This window comes from Aquarana catesbeiana, linkage group LG02 (assembly GCF_042186555.1).
Source record: "Aquarana catesbeiana isolate 2022-GZ linkage group LG02, ASM4218655v1, whole genome shotgun sequence".
NCBI classification, from domain to species: domain Eukaryota; kingdom Metazoa; phylum Chordata; class Amphibia; order Anura; family Ranidae; genus Aquarana; species Aquarana catesbeiana.
Window position 1 is genome coordinate 340807184 of NC_133325.1, and position 15512 is coordinate 340822695.

The 15512-nt window shown below is 39.7% G+C and overlaps 1 protein-coding gene across 1 annotated transcript in view; it reads right to left on the reverse strand.

Moving 5' to 3' along the window:
• IMPG2 (interphotoreceptor matrix proteoglycan 2) overlaps nucleotides 1-15512 on the reverse strand; it is a 128064-nt gene that overhangs the window by 25413 nt on the left and 87139 nt on the right. Inside the window, exons 6-10 of the mRNA XM_073614935.1 lie at nucleotides 9535-9584; nucleotides 7115-7203; nucleotides 2046-2207; nucleotides 1712-1770; nucleotides 1548-1568 (exon numbers count right to left, since the gene is read on the reverse strand). Of these exons, the coding sequence (XP_073471036.1) occupies nucleotides 1548-1568; nucleotides 1712-1770; nucleotides 2046-2207; nucleotides 7115-7203; nucleotides 9535-9584 (381 nt within the window). The remainder of the gene's footprint in view (nucleotides 1-1547; nucleotides 1569-1711; nucleotides 1771-2045; nucleotides 2208-7114; nucleotides 7204-9534; nucleotides 9585-15512) is intronic.

The following is a 15512-nucleotide window of genomic DNA, read 5'->3' on the forward strand; positions in this document are numbered from 1 at the left end:
CCTTGTGCCCTGTTACTTGCATTTGCTACCTGATACCTGTTGGACTGTTCCTGACTACTCTGTTTGCTGCCTGCCCTGATCCTGGCTTTTGGACTTTGACTACTCTGTTTTCTGCCCGCCCTGATCTCAGCTTCTGGACTTTGACTACTCTCCCGGATTTACCTTCTGTACCTGATCTGCCAGCTTGTGTTTGACCCAGCTTGCCTGTACCCTGCTGTCTACCTCCTGCTGCTGGACTACAAGACACCTCCCAGCTGTCTACATCCTGCTGCTGGACTACAAGACACCTCCCTGCTGTCTACATCCTGCTGCTGGACTACAAGACACCTCCCTGCTGTCTACATCCTGCTGCTGGACTACAAGACACCTCCCTGCTGTCTACATCCTGCTGCCGGACTACAGGACACCTCCCAGCTGACTACCTGATTCAGCTCTCTGCTCCAGCCTTCCAGTCAGGCACTTGTGCCCCTTCGCACTCCCGAGCCCCTGTCATCACTACCAGGGGTTCCCGAGTCGGAGGTATATGAGAGGCCGTTCCCTGCATTCCGGGCTCCACCTACCAGGTACGTGACACACCCATAGCAGATATACTTTTACAGGGCAACCCTCCTGTGCAGAATCATGTATATATACGTGATTCTGCACTGCCACCTAGGCAGTGCAGAATCAGAGATTACTCACAGCAGAAGCCGATCTGCCGGTGCCGGGCAATGGTTGTCCACCGGCACCTGCCGATAATCGGGCAGAGACTCAGAACGGAGTTCTGCCTATGGAAAAAGATGTTTAACCTCTTCCCAGCCAGTGTTATTAGTACAGTGACAATGAATATTTGTAGCACATTTAGCACATTTTTAGCACTGATCACTGTATTAGTGTCACTGGTTCCCACAAAGTGTCAAAAGTGTCAGTTAGTGTCCGATTGTCCGCCGCAATATCACAGTCCCACTAAAAGTCATTGATCATGGACATTGCTAGTATAAAAAAATAAATAAATCAGTGTACACTTATTGGGATTTTGCTTTACCAAAAATATGTAGGAGAATCGGACAAAATTTATGAAGAAATGTCTTTGTTTTTTTGTTTGTTTTTTATTGGATATTGGAAATTAATTTTTATTTGGATACATCGTTGCATGACCGCACAATTGGCAGTTAAAGTAACGCAGTGCCGTATCACAAAAAATGACCTGAGTTAAAGTGGTTAATAACTACTATTTTTCAGCAAGCAAAAAAAAAAACGGGAAGTAAAAGGCAGTATAAACATGGTGCTTCCTTGCAGTTAAAGGCAATGATAATAAACATATTTTTTCTTCTGAAGGTAACATTGTTGAACACTTTTCACACTTACACTAGGGGTAAAGATATGTGGGTAGAAAGAAAGGCAAAGTGGTTAAAACTTTAGAGTGCTGGAATGGTGTGTCACCTGTCAAAACTTTTCTACCACTGGGTAAATGAGTTATCTAAGTGAATTCTGAGCACAAAAACACATGGGGATTTTTTTAGTCTATAAAACTATTCAGGAAATTAATGTTAACACAGCCACAATACCTGTCATCCAGTAGGGAAGGGCTGAAAAAAATAAGTTGTACATTATAAATATATAACATTGAAAAATACAGCTATATTAAACAAATAAAGCATATTTTTAATTTATAAAATTATAAAATACGAGCATTAACAAAGGTTATATTGACAAATTGACCAAGTCATACCTTATTTTCTGTACTCTTATGCCTTTATAGCCTGGCAAAGCATGAAATACACTTTTCATCTGTAAAAGCAAAGAAATGGTTTGATTAATTTATCATAATATATATCTTTAAGTAACAAATTATTCAAAATCAACTTTAATATATAGATTTTTTTTTTGTTTTTGGTTAATAGATAAACAAATGGGTTGACAAAAACAGATAGATAGATAGATAGATAGATAGATAGATAGATAGATAGATAGATAGATAGATAGATAGATAGATAGATAGATAGATAGATAGATAGATAGATAGATAGATAGATAGATAGATAGATAGATAGATAGATAGATACCTCAGTAACAAACTTTCCAGTGAACTCTTTATACTGGTCTGTGGACAAGTCACTTAGTTCAGGGCTGTACTGCTCATTAAGAATAAGGATACTAAATTCAACCATTTTGTCTGCTGGTCCCTTTGGTTCTTCTGTAACCCTGAAAATTTCATTGTCCGACTGCTGAAGAAATACATTAACAGTTAAGAGAAGAACCATTTGTCTCTTATTTTATCCATTACAGCAACGCAGGAAATACCCAATCTTGTAACTTAAAGCATACCTATTTCAGTTTTGAGAATTTTTAATTTGATTACATTTGGAGCTTAAGTGATGCCTTTTATTTATCGGCTAACTGAAATAATAATTAAAAAAAACAATCTTTTTAGGACCGACTAGGTTCCTTCTCCAGTAGGAAGGAACAAAATAGTCCTTGAAAGCGTGCATCTTTAATAACATCAGTAGGCCAATAAATCGTATCACTTAACCTCCAGATGTTTTGCATTAAAGAAAATTGATACTTATGCACCATTGTGCTACTAATACAACTAATAGACTAGAATCTGTCTGCATTTCTATACAAACAGCACAAGAATATTGTTTATTAGTGATTCCCAACCATCTTCAGTGAAGCTTATGACACAGTGAGGTTGATTTACTAAATCTGGAGAGTGCAAAATCCGGTGCAGCTGTGCACAGAATCCAATCAGCTTCCAGGCTTTATTGTCAAAGCTTAACCGAACAAGCTGAAGTTAGAAGTTGATTGGCTACCATGCACAGCTGCACCAGATTTTGCCCTCTCCAGTTTTAGTAAATCAATCCTAGAATGCTTACCAAGTAATCCCAAATTAGAATCCCTTTAACTCTAAAAGTATGCACAGGTAATACTAGTACTTCCATTGTAAATACAAATATTTTCTAGCTAACACCATTATGTCTTTAAATAATTCAAAGGCCTTGTAAGATTAATTCTAGGAATTGGATATATTACATTTGCTAACAACTACTTCTTATAGATTTCTGCAACGGAGAAATAAAAAATGCCCCCTTTAAGTCTGTTGCAACGTCAGATTATACTATGTACTTATCATCTCAAGGTTACATGTGTAAACTAAAATAATATACACTGGGGGGATATATTAAAACTGAGGCAGCTGATCATAGTAATCAATCAGTTTCTAGCCTCAATTTGTTCATTTAAAGCAGAACTAAACCCTCCTATCTATTACAGCCAAGGAAGCTGCCATCTTTGCCTCTCTTTGATTTGCAGTTGCAATCGTGCTGAACATGTGATCAGTTATGACATCATCCATCTGATGGCTTGACGGTTTAGTTGAGAGCATAAGCAACTGTGAAAGTCATCATTCATTGCATGCTTTGAATGTAACTGTATTGGGAAACAGTTAAATTGATGGATTTGCTTCCACTTTAAAGTATAACTATGGCCAAAAAAAGAGTGAAATATACATTATGATACAGTCCGTCTATACGATTAACACAGCAGTCTTTGTTTTTCTGAGCCTCTTCGTAACATAGTTTATTACCCGGTGATCTGGCCAGTGAGTCGCAAAGGGGGCAGTGAAAAGGTTGATACAAACCATTTAACACAATGGTCATCTTTTATTCTTTTAGGTAAAATCTTTATTCCAAAAAGAAAAAAAAAAACTGTTGCTGTAACTGCTTAATAAGTGTTAGCTGGAGTTTGGTTTTAACCACTTCCGGACCGCCCACCACACATATACTGCAGCAGGGTGGCCCGGCTGCACAAAACAACGTACTTGTACGCCGGTCCATGCATAAGATACAGTGGGCACATGCTGTGGGATCGCTCCCAGAGAGGCAGAACGGGGATTTACCTATGTAAACAAGGCGGATTCCCGTTCTAGCAGAGGACAATACTGAGACCTGCTGTTCCTAGTGATCAGGAACAGTGATCTCTGTGTTGTTCCAGTGAGCACATCCCCCACACAGTTAGAACACAGGGAACACAGTTAACCCCTTGATCGCCCCCTAGTGTTAACCTCTTCCCTGCCAGTTTCATTTATTCATTGATCAGTGCATTTTTTAAGCACTGATCATTGTAAAAATGTCCCTGGTCCCCAAAAAATCCCATAGTTTGTATATGCTATAACTTTTGCGCAAACCAATCAATATTCGCTTATTGCGACTTTTTTTTTTTTACCAAAAATATGTAGAAGAATACATATTGGCCTAAACTGATGAATATATTTGTTTAATTTGTGGAGGGATATGTATATCCATGGCTTTTTTTCTCTGAAAATAGGTGCAGGTACTCCCCCTTTTGAGTCACCCCTTGTCTCCGCCCCCTACCCACCTCCAAGCACTGTCCCTTGGTTCAATCTCCTACTCATCTCTCTGTACTGCCCCTTTTCAAGAGTAAAGAACCAAGTATTATGTTGTGGTTCTAGGTAATTTGTTAATAACACGAAAAGCAGTAAAATAGATCCCCTGCAATCAGCAACAGTAGACCCCCCCAGCAACAATAGATGCCCCAGCAAAAATAAATCCTCCCCTGCAACAGTAGAAAAAGCAGTGAAATAGATCCCCTGCAATCAGTAACAATAGACACTCCCCCAGCAACAACAGCCGCCCGCAACAATAGATCCTCCAGCAGCCAGCACCAGTAGACCCTCCAGCAGCCAGCAACAATAGGCTCTCCCTCAACTGTATATCTCTTGCAGCAACATACGATCCCCCCCAGTAACAATAGATTATCCACCAGCAACAATAGACCTCCCCAACAACAGACCCCTGGCAGCAATTGACCCCCCCTGCGATAACAGGTCCCCCAGCAACCAGCATCAATAAGCCCTCCAGCAAACCCAAGCACCCCTTGCCATTAACATACATTCAGTGCTGGAGGTGCCAGAACTGCGTTCCCCCCATGTTCCCACTGAAAAAGAGCCCTGTGTATATCTATTATAGAAGAAAGTAAAAAAAATTGTTGTTTTTTTTTTGTTTTTTTTGTTTTTTAAATTGTTGCTCTTTATTTGTTTATAGCGCAAAAAATAAAAACTGAAGAGGTGATCAAATACCACCAAAAGAAAGCTCTATTTGTGGGAAAAAAGGACATCAATTTTGTGTGGATACAGCGCAATTGTCAGTTAAAGCGACGCATTGCCATATCACATAAAATGGCCTGGTCATTAAGGGGGTAAATCCTTCCAAGGCTGAAGTGGTTAAATTGTTAGTCACTTATGTAAAGTCTATCAATAACTTAGTCTATCTAACACTACCCTCTCCACTGACTGACAATCCTGCTGTGGCTATGTTGCTCTTTCATAGATAGTGGAAGAGTGAATGTTGCCACCCTAAGACAGTAGGTATGCTACTGGATAATTACAAGATAAATAAAAAAACAAAAAAAAAAACAAAAGCTTGATAAAAGAAAACAAATGCAGCCACCACACCCAATGTTTGGTAAACTACAATATATAACATTTTCGTCTCGGGGTTTAGCTGCGCTTTAAAATATAACTAAAGGCAAAACATTTTTTGTTAGTTTTGGACAGAGTGAAGAGGGATTAGAACACCTTTATTGCTGTGTGTGCCCCCATTAAGGATATTCATCCTCTCTATTTGTCCCGTACCATTATCATTAACAGTGAAAGTAAAAGAAAATCCAAATTTTGTCCCCAGAAAGGTAATAGGGGGGATATCTTCCAACAGGGACACTAGTGCTGGTGGTCTGGGGGTCCCCAAGGAATTCCCTTCATTTTCAGGGATTTCCACTCACTTCCTGTTTGGCTATGAGATAGGAAGTGAAGGGTAATCTCCGCAATGGGACACAGGTGGCGAAAGAAAAATCTGACAGGGATTATAACCCTCCCTTACTCTATCCAAAATGAAAAAAAAAAGTTTTGCCCATAGTTCTACTTTAACCACTTCAGCCCCGGAAGGATTTACTCCCTTCCTGATTAGGGCATTTTTTGTGATTCGGCACTGTGTCGCTTTAGCTGACAATTGAGCAGTCGTGCAACGTTCTACCCAAACAAAATTGACATCCTTTTTTTCCCACAAATAGAGCTTTCTTTTGATGGTATTTGATCACCTCTGCAGTTTTTATTTTTTGCGCTATAAACAAAAAAAGTGCGACAATATTGAAAAAAGGCAATATTTTTTACTTTTTGCTATAATAAATATCCCCAAAAATATATAAAAAAAACAATTTCTTCCACAGTTTAGGTTGCTATGTATTCTTTTACATATTTTTGGTAAAAAAAATTGCAATAAGTGTATATTGATTGCTTTGCGCAAAAGTTATAGCGTCTACAAAATAGGGGATAGATTTATGTCATTTTTATTATTATTTTTTTTTTACTAGTAATGGTGGCTATCCGTGAATTTTATCATGAATGCGACATTGCGGAGGACAGATCGGACACTTTTGACACTATTTTGGGACCATTGACATTTTTACAGCGATCAGAGCTAAAAATAGCCACTGATTACTGTATAAATGACACTGGCGGGGAAGGGGTTAAACACTAGGGGGCGATCAAGGGGTTAACTGTGTTCCCTTAGTGTGTTATAATTGTGGGGGGGATGGGCTCACTACAACATGACAGAGATCATGTTGATCCCTGTCATGTTGCTAGGCAGAACAGGGAAATGCCTTGTTTACATAGGCATCTCCCCGTTCTGCCTCTCCTCACTGCAATCGCGGACCTCCGGCGAGTATCAACTTTGCGGGACCCGCGGGCATGCTCGCGTGGCGAGCACACGCACCCACTAACTGGCAATTTCAAAGGGACGTACGGGTACACCCTTTTGCCTGCCCGTGCCATTCTGCAGATGTAAATCAGCGCGCGGCGGGCGGCATGTGGTTAAGCTTTGAAAACAAATCTACAAGCCATGCCATGCACAACTGATCCAGATTCTGTCTGCTCCAGTCTTAGTAAAATCTCCCTATTATAACTCTGGGCCTGTATGAATCAGTGTAGGTCTATTCCGTATAATTTAATTTTGAGATGTATAGATGGATCCCCAGATAATAGTGTATGTTTCTATATACTGTACCTTTTTATATTTATACCAAAAAAAAAAATTAAGAAAATATGGTTACTTACTTCTTCAGTTTCTGCTTGCTTCAGAAAAACAGTTGGTGAAATTTCTTCAACAGATATTTCATATGACAGTGGTACATTGGCGGCCGCATCTTCCAGAACAAAATAAACACAAAACACACACATTCTCAATAACCCAAAATGATGACACTCAATACATATTTGGATCTAATATACTTTATGATAAAACTGTAAGTCAGTATTTTTTAAATGCAAGGGGAAATCCATCCACACAGATCCTAATTACCGTATTTATCGCCGTATAACACGCACTTAAATCAATATAACACTCCCCTTAAAGCGGAGTTCCACACAAAAATGGAACTTCCGCTTTTTGGAACCCTCCCCCCCTCCGGTGTCACATTTGGCACCTTTCAGGGGGGAGGGGGGTGCAGATACCTGTCTAAGACAGGTATTTGCACCCACTTCCGGCATAGACTCCCATGGGAGTCTACGCCTCTTCCCGTCCCCACCGCGCTGTCTCCTGGGAACACACAGCTCCCAGGAGAGAGTGGGGACCATTTGGGACGCGCAGCGCGACTCGCGCATGCGCAGTAGGGAACCGGGAAGTGAAGCCGCAACGCTTCACTTCCTGATTCCCTCACCTAGGATGGCGGCGGCAGCTGCCGAGAACCGAGCGGGTTCTCGGTGTCCCCTGCCGACATCGCTGGACCCTGGGACAGGTAAGTGGCCATGTATTAAAAGTCAGCAGCTGCAGTATTTGTAGCTGCTGGCTTTTAATATTTTTTTTTTTTTGGCGGTGTGGGTGAACTCCCGCTTTAAAATCAGGGGAAAATTGCGGGTGCTTGTTATACGCCGATCCCCTGCGATCCCCCGCTGACTGTGAGCGGAGCGATCACCAGCCGCCGATTTGAAAATAGCGCCGCTGGCACCGAAATACACAGAGGCGGTCCTCAGTTCTTCTTGGCCACTTTCAGCTCCACTCGAGCGCCGCCCATATACAGATAGCTGAGTGTACTCGGCTAGGTTCGGCTAGCTCCGCTCACAGTCACGCCCAGTCCCGCCCTATGATGGACACAGGGACTGGGCGTGACTGTGAGCGGAGCTAGCCGAATCTAGCCCAGTACACTCGGCTATCTGTATATGAGTGGTGCTCGGCCCCGCTCACAGTCACGCCCATCCCGAGCGGGACTACGAGTGGAGCCGAAAGCCGGTCCTCGGCCGAGAAGAGCCGAGGACCGGCTCTGTGTATTTCGGCGCCAGCGGTGCCATTTTCAAACTGCAGTGTCACTGACAAGTCACTGCAGTTTAACTGCAGCCTGGGGAAGGCTGCAAACGGACACAGACCAAGCTGCAGATCGGCACTGACAAAGCTGCAAGGCTGCAAATGGACACTGATAAGGCTGCAAATTACACCACGGCTGCAAGGCTGCAAATGACTGCAAGGCTGCAAATGACACTGGACAAGCATGCAGATGGACGCTGTGCAAGGCTGCATTGATGGACATTTAAATGTAAGTTTTTTTCCTTAAAACATTTTTTTCCTTATAATTTCCTCCTAAACTTGGGGTGCGTGTTATACGCCGGCACGTGTTATACGCCGATAAATACGGTAATTTCTTTATATCAAAATTTTTTTTTGGCAATGGAATATAATGCACTATATTTCATGCCAGGATGTATCCCCTGACAGGTTTGGTTAGTAGTGATTGTTGTGTATTTTAGTGCTTTTGCAGAACACAGTTCCTAGAGACAATATATATCACATGACCTACTAGCCTCTTTTGGGAAGGCTTTAAAATCCTTTAACAGGAGTTCTGTACAGACAGTCCTGTGTGAACTGTTAATTGGCCAACCTTTGGTGATCGTGTTATCAGAGGGTCCAACTCCAACCATGCTTTGACAATACAGGATGGTACTGTTCTAGAAGGGTCCTTTTCCCACCTTCCCTTTTGAGGGAGAGGTCTCCTTAGTGGGGGGAGAGGGTTTCCCCTGTGAACAGCTGTGTGTCTGCAGTGAGACCTCAGGGCCTGAAGGGCTAGCCACTTGTGTAGGCAGTGTACTTGGAGAAAGTCCCCAGGACCTCTGTGCAGGCTTTGTACATGGAGACCATGTGGCCTTAATAGCTTTGCTAGAGTCAAAGAGATGAAATGGAGTAACACTTCAACCCCCTGTTTTTGGTGTCTGAACTGCAGGGAAGGCTGTGTGATACTCCCTGATTCAGAGACATACCCAGAAACTGCTAGATGTTAAGATTTGGAGGTCATAGAAGAGTTTGGGCCCTCTACCTCCTCCTGTCCTACCTACCTACAAACAAGGAGCTTTAGTAAATGCAAATCATGTGGTATTTAAAACAGTGTCAGATTTGACCTTCATTAACAGAATGTGCAACTTATGTCATAACATACCTCTACTTTATACTACTACAGTGCTATATATTCTGCTATAACACTATAAAATACCTCTTAAAGTGGTAGTTTCTGGTGTTGAAGTCACTGATGTTTCATCTGAACTGAAAAGCATGTAAGAAATTTGTCATGATGAAATAGACATATGAATGAATTAGACCTTATAAGTAAGAGGAATAAAGTATGATACTATTACAATCATGTATTGCCATAAAAATATAACAATGGCACCATAATGATACTGTAAAATACTAATAATACAATAAAAAGCGCATGCACATGTGTACATATTTATTCCTTCGGGTTAGGGGCTAACTATTCTATTAGAATTTTCATTTCCCCAAAGGTTTTACAGCACAATCTGCTAAATTATTACGGGCATGTTTTGTTATGGATGTTAGTGTTATTTTGTAGGTAAAAGCTGATTCTCACAATTTACAGTTTTTTACAGGAAGAAGAAAATTGAGCTGATTAAAGTGGAGGGCAAAATAATGACTCATTGAGTAAAATACTGATTTATGATAAATTTGATCTTTCAATAATTAAATGCTCATTCCATGTGAACAACTCCACTCCACTGCAATATTTATTTCACTTCATTAAGGTTCATAGGGCCAGAATATTCATTTGCATGCATAGCACAATAAGTCCTTCCAAAATGAGAATGACCTTCTGGATAATGCAGAAATTATCCATTATACTGAAACTGTTGGTAGGTAGCAACCGGTCAAAAATCCACTCTAGTAAAATTAGACCAGGGCAAGATAACTTCTGGATGGGAGCTGTAGACTACTGAATTTAGACATTGGGATACTTTCTATATCTTCAGAAGTTTGTGGACATATATTTTTTAAGAACAGAAAAAAAGTATGCCTTCTAAATTGGAAACATTTAAAAGACATATGAATATGATTATTTAATGAAGTAAGAGGGGTTTTTTTGGCTTCCCCTATAGCTTTGATGCCTTAGGGTATAGCTTATGTATTTCTTCTGAAAAAAAAATCTTAAAAACCCAGTGCAAAACTGGTAAATGTTTTGCCCAATATCTGATGTATCATTAGTAGTCTAAAGTCTTATATCATTTTAACAAAAACCTTACACATCTTAACCACAAGTAGTGATCATGGAATTATTATAAATAGGGGCACCACTAAAAATAAGTAACTAAATTAAAATCCTTTATGTCTACCATGCATTGTACTTTTGTTTCTTGAGACAGGGTTAGAAATACATAATCAATAAGAGGAAAGCCCACTTAATCTCAGACATCAAATAAAGACTAATAAAAAAATTGATTAAAACAAAACTCATCATAATGCAGGATTTAAAGAGTAGATGTAAAATGTACACTTTGAAATATGGGAAATAATTAACTATTCATATAAACAAAATTTCTTAAAAACCCAGTGCAAAACTTGTAAATGCTTTGCCCAATATCTGATGTATCATTTGTAGTCTAAAGTCTTATACCATTTTAACAAAAACCTTACACATCTTAACAACAAGTAGTGATCATGGAATTAATATAAATAGGGGCACCACTAAAAATAAGTAACTAAATTAAAATCATTTATGTCTACCATGCATTGTACTTTTGTTTCTTGAAACAGGGTTAGAAATACATAATAAATAAGAGGAAAGCCCACTTAATGTCAGACATCAAATAAAGTCTAATAAAAAAAATGATTAAAACAAAACTCATCATAATGCAGGATTTAAAGAGTAGATGTAAAATGTACACTTTGAAATATGGGAAATGATTAACTATTCATATATACTTTATCCCCTTACAGATGTAAAGAATATAGTTTATGAGTATTCTTTAAGTATTTTCAGCTGGAAATATGCTTTGTGAAAAGTATTTTCGGAACAGAGGGCTTATATAAGGATCTTCCTGCTTGAGGTGATTGTAGCTGTATTATTTCAATTGCAATTGAGAACAATTGGGTAACGTCTGTGATACTTTTTTACATGCAATAACCTTCAAATTTTCAGGACAAGCTTTCGGGGTATACCCTCTTCTTTGAGGTCTAAGCGGTACTTGTTCCATAAAGATCTATAAAGATCCTCAGAAATCTAAACAGCCATTAAGCCATTAAAGGCAAATTATCAAAGCAGGATTCCTTTCCAAGTTTTTGGTCAGGCTAAACTAACTACAGTTGTGCTCATATGTTTACATACCCTGGTAGACTTTATGATTTCTTGGCCTTTTTTCAGAGAATATGAATGATAACACAAAAACTTTTCTTTCACTCATGGTTAGTGTTTGGTTGAAGCTATTTATTATCAATCAACTGTGTTTACTCTTTTTAAATCATAATGACAACACAAACTACCCAAATGACTCTGATCAAAAGTTTACATACCCCAGTTCTTAATACCGTGTATTGCCCCCTTTAACATCACTGAAAACTTGAAGTATTTTGAGGTATTTTTGGATGAGGCTCTTTAGCTTCTCAGATGGTAAAGCTGCCCATTCCTCTTGGCAAAAAGCCTCCAGTTCCTGTAAATTCTTGGGCTGTCTTGCATGAGCTGCACGCTTGAGATCTCCCCGGAGTGGCTCAATGATATTGAGGTCAGGAGACTGACTCCAGAACCTTCACTTTATTCTGCTGTAGCCAATGACAGGTCGACTTGGCCTTGTGTTTTGGATCATTGTCATGTTGAAATGTCCAGGTACGTCCCATGCGCAGCTTCCTGGCTGATGAATGCAAATGTTCCTCCAGTATATTTTAATAACATGCTGCATTAATTTTGCCATCAATTTTGACCAAATTTCCTGTGCCTTTGTAGCTCACACATTCCCAAAACAGCCTCTGTGTTTACAGTAGGAATGGTGTACCTTTCATCATAGGCCTTGTGGATTCCTCTCCAAATGTAGCGTTTATGATTGTGGCCAAAAAGCTAAATTTTGGTCTTATCCCTCCAAATGACTTTGTGCCAGAGGGTTTGAGGCTTGTCTCTGTGCTGTTTGGCGTATTGTAAGTGGGATACTTTGTGGCATTTGCGTAGTAATGGCTTTCTTCTGGCGACTCGACCACGCAGCACATCTTTCTTCAAGTGCCTCCTTATTGTACATCTTGAAACAGCCACACCACATGTTTTCAGAGAGTCTTGTATTTCACCTGAAGTTATTTGTGGGGGTTTTTTTGCATCCCGAACAATTTTCCTGGCAGTTGAGGCTAAAATTTTAGCTGGTCTACCTGACCGTGGTTTGGTTTCAACAGAACCCCTCATTTTCCACTTCTTGATTAGAGTTTGAACACTGCTGATTAGCATTCTCAATTCCTTGGATATCTTTTTATATCCCTTTCCTGTTTTATACAGTTCAACTACCTTTTCCTGCAGATCCTTTGACAATTCTTTTGCTTTCCCCATGACTCAGAATCCAGAAACGTCAGTGTAGCACTGGATGAAAGATGCAAGGGTCTGTCAGGAATCCAGATACTCATTGACCTTTTATACACACATACTAATTACAAGCAAACAGATCACAGGTGAGGATGTTTACCTTTAATAGCCATTCAAACCCCTTTGTGTCAACGTGTGTGCATGTTATTAGGCCAAAATCACAAGGGTGTGTAAACTTTTGATCAGGGTCATTTGGGTAGTTTCTGTTGTCATTATGATTTAAAAAGAGTAAACACAGTTGATTGATAATAAATGGCTTCAGCCAAACACTAACCATGAGTGATAGAAAAGTTTTTGTGTTATCATTCATATTCTCTGAAAAATGGCCAAGAAATCATAAATTCTGCCAGGGTATGTAAAATTATGAGCACAACTGTATATTAAAGTGAAACTTTACTCTCTCATCAACATTGACTATTTGTAATCCCTATTATTTTGCTAGCATTAGTAAATAGATAGGAAAGTAAATCATATTTGCTTGTTTTAAACACTTTTTATTTTTTACATTTCTTCAGTTACTTTCTGGTTTCCAGGCCTAGATGAATGAGGTCATACATTCCAGGAGTTTTTAGGAGGGGTTTTCTCAGCTAAGCACACCCTCCTGCCTGCATGCATGAGCTAAGTGCTAATTCATCTGCCCTTATTCAAGATGGCCACGGGGGCGAAATGCTGGGGGGTGTTTTTAAAAATGATTGCCCTGCAAAATAAAGCATGGAGACATGGATGGATGAGTGTGTATGTTTTAATATTAGAAAATAATTAAATAGAATTTTGGGCTTGTTGTGCTCAGCCACAGTATAGTTCTGCTTTAGTTTAATTGATCATGTCCTTGGTCCTGTAAGCACTTTTACAAGCCTAAGAGCAAATGTAGTAGGGTAAAATGTAGAGTAATAGGTACAGTATATATAAAGCTGCAAATATGTATAAATAGAACTGTTTACTCCCTTATTATTTATTATATTCTAAACAAAATGTACTACATACATTTTAAGCTGTAATAATTGGATTTGGGAGTGGAAAATAGAAAAGGGCAGTGAAACACTGCTAAGCGCTAACATGGCTAAAAGAGCATTAACGCCAATGCAAAACGTTTCTAAAAGCGTGTTCCTTATGTTCGCTTTTTCCTGGCATCAGTACTGGCTTTGCAGCTCGTTTTTTTAACGGCCTGTGTGTATGAGGTCTTACAATTAAATCCAGATTGCTGTTCAACAACTGACAGAAAGTATACTGCAATAACAGCCATCCATTTTTGTTTCCATTGAAAAGCCACATCAATATGTTCATAAAGACAAAGGTCTATATACTATACAAATATTTTAAAAACACTTAAATCTGACTGACTATATAAAGATAAAGAAAGTTCAGAGAAATAGAAGAAAATAAATGGGTTAGACCGTCCATAGATATTATTACACTTTCTGCTTTGTGCATTCCCACTAGCTATAACTGTGTGTGGCACATACTGCAGGTGTAGAGGAATTCTAATGATTACATTTATAAACTAGGTCCAGGTTAAATCTATTTACTAAATAGGGAATCTGGATAAATAATGAGGATAAGCAGTGTAATAGCACTAGGGCTATCAACTCTACATGGCATCCTTTAATAAGTGACTACCCATAGATATAAGACACTTAGAACAAATCTGGCTGCTGACATAACGTGCATGCTTGTTAGTTATTAATGTAGCTTTTAAAAGCTTGTTTGGACAGCAGACATCAAATGTATTAGTCATATATTTTATCTAAATAATAGGAAAATTTAATGTATATGAAGTATAAACACTATGGGGGTAAAGTGGTTCTAAAGGCTCAAGGTATGGATGAAGGTAAAAAACCTTTTTTGTGCAGACCCCCCGCCCCAATACTTACCTGAGCTCCATCGCGTTCCAGCCCCGGCTCTCCGGGGACTCTCCCTCCTCATTGGCTGGAGGATCAGAGCAGGTAAGTAGGACATGTTTGTTATTTTTTTTTTTAATTGCCTTTAACCATTTGCCGACCGTCTAACCTAAATATATGGCAGCAAGGTGGTACTGCTGCGCTGATTCACATACCTAGTATGTGATCTGTCACTTCCTGGTTTGGGGCGAACAGGAGCTGATCTGCGGGTACTGCAGACTCAATGTCCGCCGGCACCCGCTGATCATCCAAGGCAGATCGCTGTTCTGTCAGTAGGGAAGGTATGGATCCTGTGTCTTCCCCTAGTAAAAGCAACTCCCACACCGTAAAAAAACACTGGCTAAGCACATAGTTAACCTTTTGATCGCCCCTGATGTTAACCCCTTCTCTGCCAGTGTCATTAGTACAGTGACAGTGCATATGTTTTAGCACTGATCACTGTATTAGTGTCACTGGTCCCCAAAAAAGTGTCAAAAGTGTCAATTAGTGTCAGAATGTCTGCCACAATATCGCACTCCCGCTATGAGTGGCTGATCGCCGCCATTACTAGTAAAAAATATATATATATACAGGGCTCAAAATTTCAAGTCCTGAGCTACTAGCCAGGCCTTAAGGGTTACTTGCCACCAGTTGTCCCACCCAATCCCAACCATGCCCCGCCCCTAATCCCACCCCTTAACACGCCCTCATAAATTATCCCATGAAATTACACAAATATTTTAT